Source organism: Talaromyces proteolyticus, assembly GCF_021365285.1.
Source record: "Talaromyces proteolyticus strain PMI_201 chromosome Unknown BGW36scaffold_7, whole genome shotgun sequence".
In the NCBI taxonomy this organism is placed as follows: Eukaryota; Fungi; Ascomycota; class Eurotiomycetes; order Eurotiales; family Trichocomaceae; genus Talaromyces; species Talaromyces proteolyticus.
Window position 1 is genome coordinate 1692613 of NW_025764283.1, and position 20007 is coordinate 1712619.

At 46.2% G+C, this 20007-nt stretch overlaps 10 protein-coding genes across 10 annotated transcripts; 6 read left to right on the plus strand and 4 right to left on the minus strand.

Annotated features, from left to right (window-relative positions):
* Positions 1-268: 268 nt before the first annotated feature.
* BGW36DRAFT_296760 (uncharacterized protein) lies at positions 269-774 on the minus strand (the record flags this gene model as incomplete). Its single annotated transcript, XM_046211307.1, has 3 exons — positions 269-412; positions 499-526; positions 596-774. 3 exons carry the CDS (start codon positions 772-774, stop codon positions 269-271), a joined length of 351 nt encoding a protein of 116 aa, XP_046071428.1.
* Positions 775-1407: 633 nt separating this feature from the next.
* BGW36DRAFT_297809 (putative 6-hydroxy-D-nicotine oxidase) lies at positions 1408-3230 on the minus strand (the record flags this gene model as incomplete). The annotated part of the gene is made up of 4 exons (XM_046211379.1): positions 1408-1682; positions 1765-2395; positions 2449-2510; positions 2594-3230. The coding sequence occupies 4 exons, from the start codon at positions 3228-3230 to the stop codon at positions 1408-1410; spliced, it is 1605 nt and encodes a 534-aa protein (XP_046071429.1).
* A 493-nt stretch (positions 3231-3723) lies between these two features.
* On the plus strand, positions 3724-4887 carry BGW36DRAFT_428499 (putative prenyltransferase; the record flags this gene model as incomplete). Its single annotated transcript, XM_046220559.1, has 1 exon — positions 3724-4887. The coding sequence occupies one exon, from the start codon at positions 3724-3726 to the stop codon at positions 4885-4887; it is 1164 nt and encodes a 387-aa protein (XP_046071430.1).
* A 684-nt stretch (positions 4888-5571) lies between these two features.
* BGW36DRAFT_381107 (uncharacterized protein) lies at positions 5572-7533 on the plus strand. The gene is made up of 5 exons (XM_046216393.1): positions 5572-6081; positions 6134-6241; positions 6345-6736; positions 6828-6904; positions 6996-7533. The coding sequence occupies exons 1-5, from the start codon at positions 5872-5874 to the stop codon at positions 7322-7324; spliced, it is 1116 nt and encodes a 371-aa protein (XP_046071431.1). The 5' UTR covers positions 5572-5871; the 3' UTR covers positions 7325-7533.
* Positions 7534-7814: 281 nt separating this feature from the next.
* BGW36DRAFT_381112 (putative FAD-binding oxidoreductase) lies at positions 7815-9894 on the minus strand. The gene is made up of 4 exons (XM_046216394.1): positions 9128-9894; positions 8917-9069; positions 8518-8848; positions 7815-8439 (listed from the first exon to the last, which is right to left on the minus strand). The coding sequence occupies exons 1-4, from the start codon at positions 9636-9638 to the stop codon at positions 7956-7958; spliced, it is 1479 nt and encodes a 492-aa protein (XP_046071432.1). The 5' UTR covers positions 9639-9894; the 3' UTR covers positions 7815-7955.
* Positions 9895-10380: 486 nt separating this feature from the next.
* Positions 10381-11900, plus strand: BGW36DRAFT_188035 (uncharacterized protein). The gene is made up of 2 exons (XM_046209764.1): positions 10381-10550; positions 10607-11900. Exons 1-2 carry the CDS (start codon positions 10483-10485, stop codon positions 11694-11696), a joined length of 1158 nt encoding a protein of 385 aa, XP_046071433.1. The 5' UTR covers positions 10381-10482; the 3' UTR covers positions 11697-11900.
* On the minus strand, positions 11873-12745 carry BGW36DRAFT_428503 (uncharacterized protein; the record flags this gene model as incomplete). Its single annotated transcript, XM_046220560.1, has 3 exons — positions 11873-12091; positions 12167-12620; positions 12714-12745. 3 exons carry the CDS (start codon positions 12743-12745, stop codon positions 11873-11875), a joined length of 705 nt encoding a protein of 234 aa, XP_046071434.1.
* A 207-nt stretch (positions 12746-12952) lies between these two features.
* BGW36DRAFT_188061 (uncharacterized protein) lies at positions 12953-14727 on the plus strand. Its single transcript, XM_046209765.1, has 4 exons — positions 12953-13138; positions 13219-13298; positions 13370-13543; positions 13601-14727. The coding sequence occupies exons 1-4, from the start codon at positions 13075-13077 to the stop codon at positions 14627-14629; spliced, it is 1347 nt and encodes a 448-aa protein (XP_046071435.1). The 5' UTR covers positions 12953-13074; the 3' UTR covers positions 14630-14727.
* A 149-nt stretch (positions 14728-14876) lies between these two features.
* On the plus strand, positions 14877-16243 carry BGW36DRAFT_452113 (S-adenosyl-L-methionine-dependent methyltransferase; the record flags this gene model as incomplete). The annotated part of the gene is made up of 3 exons (XM_046221837.1): positions 14877-15532; positions 15602-15779; positions 15880-16243. The coding sequence occupies exons 1-3, from the start codon at positions 15292-15294 to the stop codon at positions 16241-16243; spliced, it is 783 nt and encodes a 260-aa protein (XP_046071436.1). The 5' UTR covers positions 14877-15291.
* A 3130-nt stretch (positions 16244-19373) lies between these two features.
* BGW36DRAFT_381126 (uncharacterized protein) lies at positions 19374-19981 on the plus strand. Its single transcript, XM_046216395.1, has one exon. The coding sequence runs from the start codon at positions 19405-19407 to the stop codon at positions 19699-19701; it is 297 nt and encodes a 98-aa protein (XP_046071437.1). The 5' UTR covers positions 19374-19404; the 3' UTR covers positions 19702-19981.
* Positions 19982-20007: the final 26 nt, after the last annotated feature.

Genomic DNA, 20007 nt, shown 5'->3' on the forward strand with positions numbered 1-20007 from the left:
GGATTAATAAGGCTTTTGTGGCCATGAGAGGCTGAGGTCTGGGGAATCCACATCAGCTGAGCTTACTAATTGGCTATATTCACGAGGCTGAGTATGGCTTCCAGAAATTTGGGCACGTGTACGACTACGTGATCTCGCTAACTACGAAGTCTAAAATTTTGTCAGTCGCTTTTCTACATTCATGAAGCCAGAAGCACTTTGGAGGGTTCTTTTATCACACAACCATGATCATCGCGTTCTGCTACTCTGCCTCTTAATGGTTTCTCCATCACTCTCTCAATCCTCCATTCTCCTTCTTCACCATAGTAAATGGCAGGCCCAGGCGCTTCAACAGCTTAATCTCCCGTGGCTTAAGAAACATCGGTTCGGTGACGGCCAAGTACTCCCGATAATATTCCTTAGGAGCCTGGAACTGTTGATAGCCCCGTTAGTAATTCGTCAAGTTCTCTCTCTCTCTCTCTCATTCTAGAGTGGGAAAGGGACTATCTCTCATCGTACCTGGAATAACCATTCTTTAGACTTAGACCTACATTCAATTAATTAGCGATATTGAAGAAAATTGGGGCTGTATGGTAGGGTGCAGGAGGAAGGTTACCAATTCTCAACCCAGGAGATCACTCCCGGTTCTGCGGGGTCCTCGTAGACCTCGAAGAAGGTACATTCCGGCTCCTGGATTACTTTCTCATAAGTGGGACGGAAAGCTTCAAAGAACTTGGGGACGTTTTCGGGGCTGATATAGATGGTGACTTGGAGTGAGACGCCTTCGGAAGACATTGTAACGATCTTTAGGCTTTACGGTGTGGAGGTGGGGTGTGAAAAAGAAGCAAACTGAGGGGAGTTGCGAAATAGAAAGGCAGGGAAATTTGGGAGTTACGGGAAGCGGCTTTTTAAATAGACTAAAAGACAGGCAATGAGGGGTAAAGAAAAGAGCGGGATTGCTTATACGTACCAATTAATCAAAGAGAGTATAGTCTAAATTAATCAGGCTACCCTGTCATAGATGGGTTTATATTCTTCAATAGCAGAATACAGATATGTATTACGATAGAAAAGCAATTGAATTCAATTAGTCACGAAAATCATACAAGTAAAGTAATAATTATACATCCAAAATTGAACAATCTACCGAATAAATCTTGCCTATTAGATAGAAGGGATTCATATGTGATAGTTGCTGATTCCCCCATCTAGGAAGCTCGACACGAGAACACTAAGACAGGAACAGAGGAAAAAGAACAAGGACAGTCATGCGCAGAGCAGTCTTTACATAGACGAGCGCACCAGCCTGCTAGAATAATCCATAAAAAGAATACCTGTACGGCGGAGACTTCAAACACATCTCTACACACGTGTATTAATTATATACTCTAGTATCTACTTCACTGTCCAAGCTTCTAGATTACGCATTTAAGCATTAGAGAGTAAGAACCCTCCATTTTGCAACCGCTGGAACACTTTCGAAGGGTCGTACTTAGCAGCAATTTTCTTGAGCTGAGCAACATTGCTCAATCCATATGAACTGAGTGGGTTCTGATCGCGTGAAGCATCGTTCATGTACGTGAAATTCACAGAAGCGCCTTGTGCTTCACTTAGCGACTGCCATTGCGCTGTTGTGGCGATCGAGACTCCACGCACGAGGTCATCATCGGCAGCGTCCACCCAGTCGATGAGAGTTGTCCACCCTAATAAGAAGAGAGATGGTTAATGGTTGCCTGGCTTTATTTCTCTGCATTAGAGCTGGGGAATTGGATTGGACAGACTTACACTGCATATTTTCGCGGGGAAGTCCCAGGGCATTGCCACCCCGGGAATTGCCAAAGTCGACCAAACTGATTGGGACTGGCTGCAACACGAAGGTTTGGTTGGCTCCAGTCTGGTTGTATATGGAGTTGGCCTGCTCCAGCCAGAAAGAATAGACATCTTTGTACAGCTCTGCGTTGACCTTAGAGCTAGCTGACCGATAGTCATGTCGCTCGGCAGCAGTTGACCCAGTATTGCCAAACAGCTCCACGACTTCAAGAATGGTGCCATTAGTTCCGGGAATGGCCACCTTAGCGGGGGTCAGATCGTAGAAAGGGGCAAAGGCAGCAGGCTGAGAGGCGTGTTCAGAATATAGGAGGCCCACCTCGATGCTGTCCAAGCTGATAACCATGGCCACTGTAGACTTAGAATCAGATGCTCCATTTTCTTGCCACTGCGCAAAAGCATCAAGGACATCAGGCGCCTGGTTGGGAGTGTAGACTAGAACTTTGAACCAGGTGTTATACACAGGGATCGTGTACATATCAAAGCGGGTAACTATCCCGAAATTGGGACCTCCTCCTTTGAGTGCCCAGAAAAGATCGCTGTTTTGATTAGCATTAGCATCTACAATAGCACCATTGGCTAGCACAAGCTATATACACATCAGCGGATCTATCTTCTGGTTCTTCTTGAGGAGGAATGTACATGAAAGTTCTTGACATTGTCCGCCGCGAGACCATACTCACCGGATAAATGAAAATACCCACCTAGGCGACGTTGGTAATAGTCCAGACACTATAGCAGCAGTCTTGAATGACGCAAGTTTAGAGAAAAGAGCAAAAAATCATACCTCCAATAATAAGTCCTCCAACACCGACATCGTTGATTCGGCCACCAATTACACTAACCTGGTATGGAGCCAGTGCAGAATAGACATCTCCCCATCGGTTTCCGGGCCCGAGACTGACCATGCTGGCGTCTGAACTGACGACGATCTCATGAAGGAGCTGTAGGTCAATAAGAATCCCCGGCTGGCCGACGCTAGACCAGCCAGGGTTGGGCGAGTGTCCTCCGCTGCGGACAGCAAACTTTGTTTGGAAGAAATTGATAATTTTCATGGCCAGTGATACCTGTTGATCGGAATTGGGTAGGATGGCGCATGTCGGTGTCTCCCAGCAAACCTCAGACCACGTGCCATCAGTTTCGGTTTGGTTGACAGGCGTGGTGTTTACGGCACTGAAACCAAGCACAATCTGGGCTATGTCGCATGCGAGTTTCACTACTTCCGACGATGCGATGCTCTGCCCACTCAAAACGGGCTCAATGACGCGTACATTGCGAAATAATTTGGTTTGTATACCCTTTGCACTATCTGCGGGTAGATTGAGCTCATTGATAAAGGCGTTAATTGCCTGGGATGCATTGACTGCCTGCGCTATCACGATCTCCCATGCGAAGAATAGGTAGAACAGTGTTTGCCGCTTCATTGCTAATAGGTAATGCTTGGCTAGAGATGGAGATGCAATGAGACCGAGAGACGAAAGAAGAGGATTAGAGGCAGGCAGAGAAAATTCAAGGGGAGACAGGAGAAATTTGATGAGATAGCATGATAATTACCATCTACTTATATCAATGCGGTTGGCCACAGACTAAAATCCGTTTGAAAAAGGCTTCTGCTGCACGACCGTCAATGAAAAAAGGCGCACCTAACATTCTTAGCACGTTTCGTATAAGCGAGCTATCCAGTTAGGACGACTAGAGCCTTGTTTTCGAAGACTATTTTAGCGTTGGATTTGTGGTTACTTAAAGATCACCAATAGCCAATATTATATCGTTGAAGCCTTATTCCCTATTTTATTTCCATTCCTTTTGTGAACTAGCCCCCAAAAATATATTAGTTTGACTCTCTTTCTCACTTTAGACTCGGAAACTCTCTTACATTTTCTTGCCAACTTCGAAAATCAGGAAGCTCTCCTCCAAATGGCGACGGCTAGTGATGTCCTTTCCTCCTCTTCCGTTAAAAATGCGAAAAATCCATCACCCCCCGAAGCCATCCACGTAAGATCATCTAATAAACACGGACCGGATCGATACGGCGGTAATTACAAGATCCGAATCTTGTCGTTTCTGCCAGACTCGTGGATTCCATACATCCAGCTTGCCCGCCTCTTTCCTCCAGCCGGTCTGTTCTTGATCTATTTCCCGCATGCCTTTGGCGTACTGCACGCGGCTATCCAGATCCAAGCATCCCCCGGTATGGTCTTTCAGGCCAGCACGGTGACGCTCGGCGGCAGCTTCTTCTTCTCCAATGCCGCACACGTTTGGAATGATCTGATCGATGCTGAGCTCGATGCAAAGGTCGAGCGAACCTCGCAGCGACCTATTCCTCGTGGAGCCGTCTCCCCCCGTGCAGCGTTCGTATTTACTCTCACACAGGCGGTGGGGGCTGCTTACTTTCTTACTTGGCTACCTGGAGGCTTCCTACATGGGTTTCTGTACGCATTACCGAACATCATTGCCACTATCTACTATCCGTGGGCTAAGCGACACACTCATTTCCCCCAACTTGTCTTGGGAGTCTGCCTAGCGTGGGGCACGATCATGGGCGAACTGGCGCTAGGAGTGCCTGCGTTCACTGTGTCAGTCGGGGATACATGGTGGCCATCAAACTTTTTGTCCTGTGCCCGAGGAGACCTCGACTTCTCTCTGATCTCCATCAAGGTGAAATCGAGTGTGATAACGCTATTCCTCGCCGGAGTGGTATGGACGGTCATCTACGACACAGTCTATGCCCATCTAGACCTCCAGGCGGATCTTCAGGTGGGGATCAAGAGTTTAGCGGTTCTCTTTCAGACCCGGACCAAGGCGGCGCTGTGGCCGCTTTTAGTGACCATAGCCGGCCTGCTGGTGGACTGTGGTCGCCGCAGCCAGCTCGGGGCACCATATTACCTCATTGGAGTGACTGGAGCTATTGGATCTTTAGGGACGATGATTGCCCTAGTCGATTTAAGGAATAGCCAAAGTTGTTGGTGGTGGTTCAGCAAGGGATTCTGGTTGGCTGGGGGCGCAATTGTTGCAGGGTTACTAGGAGAGTATATGTTGTCAGTCGTTCTGCAGTGCAAGACTGGTTTTCAATTTACATGACGTCTAGGGCTAATTTATATACAAATAACTAGCAAAGCTGTCGAACAACTACCGTCTGTACTTTTGAGATGCGTCACTATTAATGTAGTCCTGACTGATCAGAATTGGCCTGTGCTCATTCAATTGGGGAAAATACGCAGATACGATAAACAGTTAATCAATAAACAGTTCTTTAAGCACTTGCGGGGTAATGACTTGGGGGCCGATTAAAACAGTGTTAATATTAATAATTTACCTAGTGGGTCATGCTTATAATGCACAATAGGTTACATTCTCGGATCCTTCCGCATCATCAAGCGCACTGGCCTGCGATCCGCACCAACAGTCTCTCCGTACTAAAATCCACTTATGCAATGTTTACGGAGTACGAGATTACTAAAATATTCACTAATTTCAGTATCCACTATACTGTCAGTCAAGTAGCTGCAGATATGATCTACCAATGAGCATTGACGAAATTCCCTGCTGAGGACAGGGATAAATGCACCTAGCTTTCCCTAGTTGCCCGTGCCTAGTAATTCAGCTTGCCATGGTCAGAAATCAGAGTTTGGCATTTGTAATTTTACATGGAGTTAGGCCCCAAGAAGCTTGGTTATTTACCTAGTTAATATCAAGGTAGAAATCATTATATGCCGAGAGAAACAACTGATCTGTTGTCATCATCAATACGGATTGGTGTATGGCCCGATATTAAAGGGGGCGATAGGGTGTCACTGTAATAGCGGTCAACTGCAAGCCCCGGAATACATGAATAAATTATCCTTGCCAACACCCATTAATAGTAATTCTTAGGCCACCCAGTTGACCTACAGGGACACGCTACTCTACAGGGAAAGATGATATGCGCATAGCCTTTCTCAACAACGACTTTGGCTCTTACCATATGGTACTGGTAGTAAACATTCCTTAAAGAGACGTAGTTCATTCTCATCAGTCTCGTCATTATCGTCCTCGCTATGACCGTATTCTTCTGATAAAGAGCAAATGACTACTCAAACTTCGTCAGTCGCCTCAACAGCGGTCTCACTCATTCCTCCGCCGACCGAGATTGATAACGCGCATAAGGTCTACTCAGTCGCCATCGCTTGCATTATCCTGGGGATCATTGGCAGCGTCACGGTAATCGCACGATTAGCACAACGGGGACATGCACGAGCCTTTGGAGCTGACGACTATGCTATTATTCCGGGCTTGGTAGGCATTTCCTGTCGGAGCCATAAATTAACAAAATTGACAAAATCACCAGTTATTCTATATCGGCTGGACAGCCATGGCTGCATATGTGAATCTGAACGCAGGAGTAGGAAAACCACTATGGGAAATTACGCTCGGAGAATACTCGGTGTGGTACAAGGTATCAGAGTCATCCACATGCCCACATCCTGCAATCACATCAATTGATGTATCTCATGCACCTCTTCAAATCACTTTCTGCTAATGGAAAAAAAAAAAACAAGGGAATTGTTGGCTCCTCCTTGATCTATCCCGCCATGACGACTAGCATCCGCATCTCGGTCCTCTTTCTCTACTATCGCACATTCGCCGTCCAAATGCCGAATATGCGAATCATCCTCTGGGTCCTCATTATCCTGCAGGGCATCTACTTGGTCGTCTTCTCCATTATGCCAGGTTTTATCTGCCACCCACTCGACAGAGCATGGACCAGCATTACCGAGCGCCATGTCTACTGCAATGATTGGTACTACTACTACCTGAGTGTGGCGCTGTACAGCTGCAGTATGGCCTTTGATGGCATTCTGCTCTTCATTCCTCTCTACCCGATCTCGACGTTGCATTTACCGTTGCGGAAACGGATAGGGATTGCAGTTATTTTCATGATGGGTGCTGGGTAGGTCTATTTCTAGCTTCTATGTTTTCTTTCCATCCAATTTCAACCAGGTAGAGCCAGCTAACCAAACGAAAATCCTCCCAAAAAACAGTGCTAGTGTAGCTGCAGCCTACAAACTGGCCATATTTGTTCTACAAATGAAGCGAATTGACGAGATCAATCCATTATGTACGTTTTCCCCCTTGTTGCCGCTTCCTGGTCCCACCGAAACCAGAATAGAATCAACCACAGCTATGTATATGGATATTAACGGTCCTAGGGCTCCAATACGAAATGAGCCGCATCACACCCCCCCAATTCGACGATTACGGCAGAACGTTTTGGATCCCCTCACAGGTCGAACCCTGTGTCGCTCTAATCGGGACCTCGATCCCTGCCCTACGCCATTTATTCGTGGAGCGGAAGCAGCAGTTGTCTGCCTATTACTCTAAGAATAGTAAGCAGAGGTCTTCTGCGTCCCGGTCCGGTGGTTTCCGGAGTGAGCATAATCGGCATTCGACAAGCCAGCTGGTAAACGGGCTTGAGGATGGGGAGGACCTTTTGCGGAGGGAATATCTTGAGTTACGGGATCGAGGGGAGAGTAGATAGCCTATTCAGACTGAACATAGAGTAGGAAGTATGTATTTGTGCAAATCTCCGTCTTTACGAGATTTTAACACGAGGATCCTCACCCAAGTATCGCGCTAGGTACGCATTTACGGCGTGCATATTACGGAGTGGAAGTACATAAATGGCAGTGCTCCGTGTAAGACTTCAGGACCAATCGGTGCAAGGGAAACAAGTAGAAGTAAACCCCGGCAGGTCTATGCCCAATCGATACCATGAAATAACTATTCCGTACCCAGTATCCCATCTATGTCTTAGCTCTTCACATGTTTGCAAACTATAGCTGAGATTAATGACGCGCATGAGAGCGGGGCTGGGGGCCAAATGCATGGACTTTCAAAAGACATCGCAGAGGTTACGTTAACTTAGTAAGATTCCCATTTTCAGAGCCGACTCGGCGGGGGTGACACTAGTCCGCATTATTATTGGTACGTTCGACAGAAAACAAGGCTGTGGAAATACGAAGGCACTAGTCATACTATGTATGCATATATGTATCTAACCTAAAAATAATGTTTTACTGCCGCCTTAAAAAGGCATTACTCTTCAACTGCTAATATTTGTAATATTTTAACATTTGACACGTAAAAGCCACCTGGTCAGCGAGTTCTATCTAGGTACCCAGCTTGAATCCGCCTCGCACCAGCCGTCCAAACACCCTCGTAGGATCATACAAGTCCCTAACAGCCCTTAACTGACCTAAACTCTGCGATCCATAGTGTGCAATAACGTCCTGGTCCCAGCTCGCATCATTCATAAAAATATACTCCACATGGCGCCCTGCATCCACGGATGTCTGCTCGATCTGTTCCCTCAGCGTCCCGGTCAGGCGATGTGCCTTGGCATCATCCGTTGCATCGGCCCACCCGATATCCAGCACCAGCCAGGTCTGGTTGACTGCATTCAGGCCTAGGGCATTGCCACCTGCCGCTACACCCGCATCTACGACGCTGGAGGAGATAGGTTGGATGCCTAGGACAAGGGTGGCTGTGTTGACGGTACGCAGCTCGTTGATCACTGAGGAGTTGACTACTATGTCAGCGATCTGCGAGTAGAGGGAGGCAGAGGGTTGGAAGCTTGTTGCGTGCCAATCCCACCTGCGAAGTGTTTGCCAGTTGTCAGCTTGTTTCTCGCTTCCATTTTCAACTTCAAAAACAGGGAAAGACTGCAAATACCGTGGAATATCAGGCATAACTGCCCCATCCATAAAATCAACAAAAGACTGGATAGTAGTCATATCTTTCAACGGAGGGATTCCGTAGAAAGGCTCGAAGGCGGCGGGACTCGCCTCAGGTTTCAAATATACGAGATTTAGCAACACCCCGATACTGGAGTTCATGGTGGCCGCCTGTACCATCAGATTGGCGTAGGGATCCTTATTAGCGACTAATTGGTAGGTGTTGAGGGCGGCAAGGACATCAGGGAGCTGGTCGAGGCCGTATATCTTGATGCCGCCCCAGACATTGCCGATAGGATAGGTGCGCACGGTGAAGGTGGTGACGATGCCTGTTCGAAGTCAGTAATATTACTATGGTTCCATAGCAGATTTTTAAAGGAGGTAATTTGAGTTTTACCAAAGTTATTAGCGCCTCCCTTCAAGGCCCAGAAAAGGTCCGGGTTCGATGTGGCATTGGCATTGAGCAGCGTCCCGTTGGCAATCACCACCTCGAAATTCACAACGTTGTCACAGCCCAGACCATAGAGGTCGGAGAGGTATGAAAGCCCGCCTATGTTGCAGTTAGGATTTTGTCCCATGTAGTGCGTATCAGGTAGAGCTAAATGTACTCCCCAGTAACAACCCGCTCACTCCAACATCCATAATACGGCCTCCAACTGCTGTGCGTCCGTACTTCTCTAGCTCAGTGTAGACCGCCCGCCATCGTAGACCAGCCCCAATAGTGACAACTTCGTTGGTAGCATCATAGTCCAGCGTTTTCAGAAACGAGGTGTCAATCAGCACCCCGCGATTGATGTTAGCGCCAAGTGGCGAAGGTAAATGCCCCCCTGAGCGGATGGCAAAGGGGACCTGATGCTCTGTTACTAGACGGACGATGCCCTGTGCTTGAGCCGCATTGGCCGGTTGAACAATGCACGACGGGTATCCCCATGCTGTCTGGGACCAATTCTCCTCTGCCAGAGCGGTATATTGAGTGTTATTTCCAGCGAGAGTGGTGAGGTTGCTGTACTGCGATTGGAGTTGGTGGCAGACACGGTCCAGCGACGTGGCCTGAGCTGTGAGGGACAATAAACAAAGTAGCCAAGCCAGCCAGGCCATGGTGAAGTGGAAGACTGCCATGGGTTCGTTGCAATAGATTTTGAGATATTGTATTATTACTCACGGTTTATAGAGCAATAATAACATTCTTGATCTTGACAAAATGGACACATGACACTTCTGACCTTATAGATGTAGTAGATGTCAAACGGCTCATTCAATCAGTTTCTGAGTGTGCTAGCATTTACCACGATGTCTCACGGTCGCTTCTTACTAGGCGAAGAATGCGCTAAGGCTTAGTAGACTAATCACATATTATTTCTAATACCGGCTAATATAATGTAGGGGTACCTAGTGCGTACACAATGATTATTTAGCCATTACAACGTTGAGGACCCTAATATTCATTGCTATCGTTGTACTGTTGGTTTATATTTACGTAGCGTCTAAAACCCTCATGTGGGTAGGATTCTTAAGCTAATACTAGCAAACCCCCGTTTTCGCCCCCAATTACATGCTAAAGTACATTCCGGTATATGTCATACATAAATTACTGTGGCAATAAGAAATTAAATCTAGCCCTTCCATTTTCTATTTTTTGACCAGCCATACCCACACAAAATTTACGGCCCGATGCGAGATCCGCAACGGGGCCATATTCTAGGCTTCATTCTTAGTGTAAACTATAACTTACTTTCCGATACCTTGTTTTCGCTCTGACTGTAGCCAATTCTTCGATAATTATTGATGATTTCTCTTTATCTAATAAAATATAATAGAGATGTGGATGAAATGCTGTTCGCGCCATCCGGCATGTATTGGCGTCAGCGGCCCATATTAACATGATCTCCGTCACTATTGAACTGAAATTAATTATTAATTACCTCCCTCTAGACCGGGGGTTCTTTGTCTAGTTACATATCTGATGCATAATAATGTGCTCTATTGCCGCCCCCTGTCACACGGATCGAAGGATCCTTCGTTTCGACTACCGTAAGACTATTTATTGCTACTGAGACTCCATGCAAAAACCAAACTAAGGCAAGCAGCTCCAAGCCAGGAAAAATGGTGACCAGCTCTGTGCTCCTAACTGGCGCAAATGGCTCCCTCGCCATCCCAGCCGTCCATCACCTACTCTCCACCTATCCCAACATAACCGCAATTCTGACGGTGCGTAATCCGTCCGCCTCTTTAGACCACAATACGCGGCGTCTACAAGAAACTATCGCCCCATTCAAGGACCGTGTGAGCATCCATGCTCTTGACCTAGCTAATCTCGCTGTTGTCCATGACTTCGCTCGCTCGTTGGCCTCGGAGATCGCCTCAGGGAAAATACCCCCACTAGCTAGCATTATCTGTAATGCGTTTCATTGGAATCTCGTTGGTCCTCTACAGCTAACCAGCGATGGTTATGAGAAAACTTTCCAGGTCAATCATCTCTCTCATGCAGCGCTCATTCTGCATTTATTGGGCTCCTGTACCTCAAATGCCCGCATCATTCTTTTCGCCAGCGATGCCCATTGCCCCGGTAAGAATTCACTAGAAAAGTACCCGCCATCTTTACCAGATGTAGAAGAACAGAAGGGCGAAGGACAAGTCGACATCAACTCCCTTGTTCATCTTAAAAACACAGAGACAAATGAGGACCCTCTCGGCCACGGATTCCACCGCTATGCCGTCTCCAAACTCGCCATCATAGCCTGGATGTACGCACTGAATCGTCGTCTCCAAGCCGCTACTAGGCAGGAAGAGGATGAAGAAAGTGACAACCGCCATGTCTATTTAAAGCACGGCATTACGGCTATTGCGGTCAATCCAGGAAACCTGAGTGACTCACGGGCATTGCGGGTGAATACGCCCACCAGTATCCGGATAATGTCGCGGATGATTATAAAGCCCTTGAGTCCGTTGTTACGAGCGTTGGTAGATCCAACCATGCGAAAAGCCAGTGACGCTGGGGTAGATGTGATCAATTTAGCAGTTGGAGAGAATTATTCACATGCAGAAGGGTATTTTACATTGCGAAAGAAGGATGAGAGTTCGCCAGAGAGTATGGATGAGAAGAAACAGGAACTTTTGTGGCGGAAGACGCTGGAATGGACAGGGATTAGCGCAGAGGATACCGTGCTTGCTCTGTGAATTTCTTTTGTTCTTTCCTTTAGCTTTTCTGACCAATGGATTTATCTAGTTTTCTGTATGAAATAGTAAAAACAGATCAGTAGTGGCTATTATTTATCAGTCGTAGTACACCAAACTGCCCTGGCTTTGATTCTAAAGTAGAAATGCCGATAGACAGCATAGGGTAAGAAAGGTGATTAATCCTCTTTATTTCTTGCAAACCGTCGCTGAAACCAGCTTTGTCTCATTTTCTCACATGCCAGTCTCCAGTCGGATGTCCATTTAGGATAATATGGCTGATATCCCAAGAGTCCACCAATGCAGCGACCAACCAAGATCCCCATTGCCATGGACACTGTTCGTCCAAAAGGGACCCAGCATGGTAGAGAGAGATAGGAGCCTCCTGCATCGAACATCTGGTCTTTCAATTAATTCTGAATTAAGTTAAAGGAGATAGCTGAAGATGAAGGAAGAAAGGAATAAACGAGTACCGTTAGAACCTGAACCAAATCGATCGATTTTCCCGCCAAAATCTCATCCTGATACCCGTACCAATTCTCAAAGAAGATCGTATCTAACCGCGACACTTTATCAGTTTCTTGCCCCCAGAGCCGAAAACGGATTGGCTCTCCCCCTTCATCTGCCGCAGCCTGCGCTAGATCAGCTGCGACTGGATACAAGCGGTGATGTACCCATGGTTGGATGCAAACTTCGCCGTCCGCGGGAGTCAAGATGCTGACACCTCCGTGACCGCGCTGCTCCACACAGATACGACCTGTCAATACCTCGATGTATTCCTTCTGAAATGGGTGGAAGTGCATCGGAGGTTTTTCGGTGCGCAGGGTAGCAGGCCAAAGATGCCGGTAGAATACGACTTCAAAGGCGAAGGCTCGCGGGGGATTAGTGATTTCGGTAGAAACATGGGTTTCAACGGCTCCGTTAAATCTGGTATAGAATGGAAGTATTAATAAAAGGGCTTGAAATCGCCATAGCTGACATTGAACAATAAAGCGACAAGGCAAACCTGGACAGGCATACGCTACAACGATGCGATTAGGCTTGGTGGCCATTGCTCGTCTTGTTTGCGAGTTTGATATTATCTATTAGGAAAGTAAATTAGTGTACGTTACTTTCACGCAATTTGTGTCAGGCATTTGCCTGATAAATAGGTGGTAGCTTTATGCAAGCTGAGCACGCATCAAGCCGCGAATGAGAGAAGTGCGGGGCATTAAGTGTCAGTTGAGGGGGATTTCCACTGCGTTTTTTACGGAAATGCCCGACAATCTTTGTATTTGGGGGCCAAATTAGTCAAAAAAAGTGCCTTGAGCTATATCATAATTTAGTTCTGACAGCTTTAAATTGTCATATTCGACCATAAACTGAAATACAAGAACACAAAATGCATCCTAGCACTCATGTTGTTGTGATTGGAGCTGGAATTGGTGGATTGACACTTGGAGTAGGTACGAAAGATGATCCCATGGAGCCAAAAGAAAAGGAATGAAATAAACGGTCAGATAATCAGTGTACTTATTGTTGGCAGTACTGCGTAGATGTGGTCTGCGGGTTACAATCCTTGAGCAGGCCTTAAAAATTTCTGATATTGGAGCCGGCATCCAACTTGTGGGTTCTCGAATTGTTATGGTTCCGTAAGTTCCTTGCAATGACGAACTGACTGTATGTTGTTTTCGGAGGCACCAAACGCGACAAGAATCCTGAGACGATTTGGTCTCTTGGATGAGATTCTCAAACATGCGAATCACCCTTCAGGCACTATCATTCGGCGATACTGCGATGATGCTGAGATAGGTCCACGAGCGCACAAGCGCGCTAGCCAAAGCCGCTTTGATACACCTATGCTGGTGATTGTCCGTAATCAACTTCCAAGGTGCGCTTTTAGCCCAATATACTAACAATTGCGAAAGCACCGGGGCGATCTTCAAAACGTGCTGCGAGAAGCCGCACTCAGAGAGGGCGTTTTATTGCGTACCAATGCCAGAGTAACTGCAGTTGATACTGAACTTATAGCAAGAGTCACTTTGGCCAGCGGAGAACAAGTGGTGGGTGATGTTCTCGTTGGTGCAGATGGAGTTAATAGTATAGTTCGAAGAACAATGGCTACTTGTTCTGGGTTAGAAGACCGAATTATGCCCACCGGAGACGCGGCATACCGAATTTTAATACCCAGAGACAAGTTGGTTGACAATGTTGAATTCTTGACAGAAATTGACGAGTTATTGAGCACCCGCTGGCTCGGACCTGATGGACATATCATGGCCTATCCTATCCGTGGCAACACACTCTACAATGTTGTCATGGTGCATCCTCAAAAAATGGATGCTAATTCTGACAATGAGACCGACATCTGGGTGCGCAAGGGGCATATTAAGGATCTTTGCTCTTTTTACGGAAAATGGAGTCCCAGGGTTCAGCAACTTGTGGGCTGTATCGATCCTGCACAGATAACGGAATGGCCACTCAATACCCACTCGAATCTGCCTACGTGGTTCAGTAACCGGGCATGCCTCCTTGGGGATGCATGTCATCCAATGCTTCCTTATGTGGCTCAAGGTGCGGCCCAAGCCATGGAAGATTCTGCGGCGTTGGGTGTATGTCTCTTCTCCGCGGATAACTTGCAAACTGCTTTTTCGACTTATGAAAGTGTGAGAAAAGAAAGAGCGGAATATATTCAGGGATCTGCAAGCGCCATGCGGAAGGTACTTCATCTATACGACGGACCGGAACAGAAGGACCGCGATGCTAGGATGCGTGCTCCAAGAACGAGTGATTGGAAGCATCCAGATCTTTGGGAAGACCCAAGCTTCCAAGAGCTAGTCTGGGCTCACGATGTTGTACTGGAGGTGCAGAGGAAGTTCGCCAGCTCCACAAATTTCCATCAGAAGATGTCGAATGTGAACCTTTGCACCAACGGTGAGTACAACATGAAAGCATAGCACTAACTCTACTGTACGGGACATCTCCAGGAATGTTTGTATAAATCTATATGACACTAGTCTTATTTAGGCATATTATACTAAGATTTTATAAAATATTTTTTTTTAAAATTTATAGAATAATCTTTCTTAGTATCCCTATGAATCAGAAAATAATTAGTCATAATTTAATTATATAATATTATTCATTTATTCAGATTTAACAATTCTACTGTAACACCCCTGTACGAAGGCATGTGCGTTTGGCGTTGATTCTGTGTCAGACTTTTTACGCATTAGAACAAATTGAACTTAGTGGCAAATTTGATTGGATTCAGTTGTATCAGCCAATAAATACCAAATTAATTACCTTCACTAATGAGTGGGACCCCTTTTTGGTGTAGTGGCTTTTCGGTCAACAAGATACAAGCCTGAGCTGCAATGAGATATGTCAATTTTTGGCGTGGCGTTTTGGCCCGGTTGATCGTAATTTTGGGCATTTTGAACCTATTTCCAAAATGCCTAGTGCCAAATATTCTGACGAACCCCGTTTACCGACTGTATAAAACCATGACCATGTCTCCCCTTGAACTCCAAGAGAATCTATGAATTAATTATCTACCGTCGGAATTTTCTGTTCGTTGACCCTGACAATTGGACAAGTGTCCAGGAAGCTTCACATCATGCCTCCTAACATTCAAGTGTTCTTTCCCAAAGAGAGCATACCAGCCCTCTACCCAAACGAAAAAGTCGGTGAACGTGTCACTACATACGCCGAGAAACACACCTCCACGATACCTCGACATATCATTAACTATCATGATCACATTAAAACGACACAGCCTAAGACGGCCAATTACATGATTCCCATCTCTGAAGCCCAGGCACTGGTTTTTTTGGCTCATACTGTTGGGGCTAAACGAGGTAAAAAGGACTCCATACTTGGCTAGAGTTAATACATGAACTATACAAATCGCTGTCCTTCTATTCTAGTGCTCGAAATTGGATCATATGTTGGCTTCTCCATGCTCGTGTGGAGTCATGCTGTCGGACCCCAAGGCTATGTTACAGGTCTCGAGTTCGAGCCATCTTTTGTTCAAATGGCCAAAGAAGCATTTGCTGCCAATGGAGTCCAGAACACCGAGTTGGTCGTTGGTGATGCTCTTGAAACGTACGTACTGATCTCATCGTTTCTGCTGTGCCTATGGAAGTACTTTCACATGCGCAGTGTCGTGTCTCTCACCTCATTCTGACATTAAAACTCCCAATAGTTTGCAAAACCTAGCACCATCTGAACCGTACGATATCATATTCATTGATGCACAAAAGACGGGCTACCCAAGCTATCTCGCTACCATCCTTCGGCTGTCACAACCAGGTGCAGCGACCCGTCTTCTTCGTCCAGGAGGCCTTATCATTGCTGATAATGTCCTCCGATGCGGCTTTGCGGCCGACGATAGTGAGGACAACCCATGGCGAAACTATGACTTTGGGCCGCATAGAAAGGAGTATTGGAAGTCTGCAGACGTGCAGTCTGTCAAGGCATACAATCAAACGATTCTAGAAAGCCAACGAGTGGAGAGCTGGCTGTGTCCTCTTTGGGACGGGGTTAATATGAGTCGATTACTGGACTGATAGCGCTAAGAGATGCCGAGGCATTCATTATGTATTATCTTTATAATGAAACCTCGGTGCGTGGATCAATATTGTGTTATTGTTGTTGTGGGTTCGGCTAACGAACGCCAGAAACTAATCAATCTACTACGGCGGTTACACCGTTGAGGCCTGAGGCACGAAACATACCTCCTCTCAGACGCAGACGCAGATGCAGACACAGCAAGGAAACTCCATGGATTACCTGATTAGGAAGTTAGGATACATATCATGTTGTTGAAAAATCACAAATCCTTCACTTGTATGACTATCATTTTTAGGAGTTCTTTGAATCTCGAAAATTCGACCTTGTCAAGCACTTTAGTAAAGCCGTCGGCCGGATTATCGTCAGTAGAGATGCGTTTGAGAGTAATATTGCCTTGGTCATCCTGATGCTTCACAACATGATATCTTGTACTCAACCACCATGTAGCGGTAACGAGGCCGTTCTCTTGAACTTCTTTCATACTGTTATTGGAGTTAGTAAAGATCATAATTGAGTCAGATTCCTTGACTAGGTTGAACGCAGTTAGTAAAAGACTGGCGTACAAGGCCGATTTTGTAATATCGCTTAGGTATATATATTCGGGGGCAGCACTAGATGGCGCCACGACAGATTGCTTGGATGAGCCCCAAATTATTAGAGTTCCGGCATAAAATATGATCCAGCACTATGTAGATTTACCGTCAAGGTGATCTCCAAGCACTGCGTCGATGAATGCTTGAAGTCCTCTCTCCGGATCTTGATTCAATGTCAATCCATGGTTTTTAGTACCTTCGAGATATCTCAACACCTCTTTGGCGGCCATGTAGTCGGCCTTTGTAGACGTAGATTGCTTGTGTTGGAGACGCCTGACTGAGAACGTGACATCTAGTCTTGTCTTGTATTCCAATCAATTGAGGCATCTAGTAATGTTGACATGGTTATTTTGCAAATCGTCATTGTTCGGATCAATTGGCGAATCCAATTTATATCCCGAAGCTAAAGGTGTTTGGCGAACGTTAGTGGCTTCAAGATTGAAGCGATTGAGATCCTCATTGACGTACTCTTCCTGGCTTAGAGAGATCGTTTTCTTATTGAGATCACGGTATATTGAAGATCCAAGAAACTTCTTCTGAATGCCGATGCGCTTGCATCATCCTCCAAACTATGCATCTAGAACGTTAATAAGTTGGTCAATTGAAGCCATATCATTTGCTGCAATGAGTGTGTCATCGACGTAGAGAAGCATTATGGTTCCGTAAGAATATCTTGTATAGATGCAAGGTTCTTCCTTCGAAGAGTTGAAACCTAACTCGATAAGTTTGTTATCAAAAACGCCGGTACAAAAATTGGTGGATTCTCTGGGGTCATATAACGCTTTGCGCAATAAACAAACCAAATCTTTGCCTTTCGATAGGTCGGTTGGTTAGGCGACGAGTATTCTCCGGTGTTGCAACAATGCATGCAGATAGGCGCCAATAGTATCGTCATGATACATAACAAGTCCGTTTTTAGCGCAGTAAGTGAGAAGATTTGAGGCCTATTTCTCCTACCACGGGAGACCAGGTGTCCTCTCCAGATTTAACTTGAAAATTTCCACAAGCAACCCATCTGGCGCGGAATTCGGCGACCGTGCCCTCCGAATGAGATTTGAGGTTATAGACCCATTTTCCGGGTAATATTTGTGAACCATCTTTGGATGAGAAATCAAGGTCCAGGTGTCTTTTATTTTCTAACTTCTCATACTGACTTTCCATGGCTTTGAACCATAAATCGCTTTGCGGTGATTTCATGGCTTTGTCGAGGGTTAGTAGGGATATGGATCTCCCGCTTTGTGTATTGTTTGTCAGGTAAAGCCGCTAAAGCTGTTCTAATAAAGATTTCGCTGGAATCAGGGGCAGATGGGGTTGACGATTGAGATGTTGATTCGTCAATTTAACTTGCTTCAGGTGCCGATAGATATTCGGATTCGTGATCGGATTCAAGAAGGCGTTCGCGCTCCGGTGTTGGGGATAGCGTTTGGACACAGTCAACAGCGAGTTCGTTTGTATCGAAGTCATATTCCCAGATGGTATTCTCCAGGTCGTTAATAACTTCAGAAATCGATTGCAAATTATCTGTATTAGTCAGTAGTTGACGTGGCTTCTTCTTCTTCTTACTTCCGTCAGAATTTTGACACATAATGCTTCTCCAACTTGGGGTCTTGGGATAGCCTGTATCTTATTACCGCCCGCTAGGGAGTGTAGAGGCATCTTCGCCGTCCCAAAAGGTAAACATCGCGAGATATTGCGATCGTCCCTGTGTTAAGGTGCCAAATTTTGAAGGCATGCCCATAATCGCCAACATAACCGATTAATCTGCCAATTTTGCACGTGGCTCCATTTTCAACACTTTTTGGCGGTCTTCCTTTGGGGTACGAACGTATATACGACATCCCCAAACCCTTATGTGATGTAACGAGGGGACCGGATTTGGCACCTTCAAGGCTTCTCGATATTTCTGGATGGATGGCGAATCAGCGCCTTGCTGGTTCAAACGCGACATAATATAGACTGCACATTCCACAGCAAAGGGTCACAAATAGTGAGACGTCCAGGTCGGACGAGAGCTGCATCCAATTGTTCAATGTGATTGGTAGTCATTATCAACACCCGATCTTCCGGTAGAGAGACTCTGTCTATAGCATTCAATAATCTAGAGAGAGTCAATCAATGATAGGTTTCTGCCAGCCAGCGTAGCCTTGCGGTCAGTCTTGCCAGCGCTGAAACACCTCAGTCAATTGGTTGCAACACCTCAGAAACTGTTTCATCGTGGGCCAAGTTCCTGTCAGTCCCCACTCTCATCGAATAGTTCTGTTTCTAGTTGCGTGCCCAGGTATAAAAACAACCCATCGCATTCTCTTACATAATTTTATTACCATTAGCAATGCAATATTTTGTCTTCCTTGCTGTACTATTGTGCGAAATGATTGGTTCATACAGTCCACGATAGCCTTGCACTCGGCCTTTGCACTCAGCCTTGCACTCAGCCTAGCCTCGCGACTGCCGCCTCCCTAAGGACGACTTGGGTCTGAAATTCTTCTCATCTACCGGATGACTGAGAATTTAACTTTTACATAATACTGGAAAACTGGTACTAGAGCTTCAGTATATCGTTTGTTATGTCACATTACAATGGCACCTCCAACGCGTCGCACGATGAGTGTACCGTGGCATGGATCTGCGCGTTGCCGTTGGAAATGGCCGCTGCAAAGGCAATGTTGGACGACATTCACGGTCGTCTTCCACAGCCGTCAACCGATCACAACGCACACACACTGGGTAAGGTGCATGGGCACAATGTCGTGATTGCCTACTTGTCGTCAGGCATTTACGGGACCATGTCGGCCACCACGGCGATTAGCCTGATGGTTGGTATCGGAGGCGGAGTACCTCAGAAAACCGACGTTCATCTTTGAGACGTGGTAGTCAGCAAGCCATACATATAGTTGCGACTCCATACGTCATTACCAGCGTGTTTCTAGAATGATAGGTTATTGAGAGCAAGGCTATTGTAAGTGCTCATCCTTGCTAAGTGTTAGATCATGGCTATCCGCTTGGTCGACACTTGCGCGGCGGAGTTGGTATAACCTCGTCCATATAATTACGAATATAAGCTTTCTAGAGGCATTTGTTTTCATTTGTAGGCTATCGTGAGGCTGAAGCGACTATTGGCGTGGCATGCATGAACGATTTCAGTAAAATACGATCGGATGGTCAGCTTT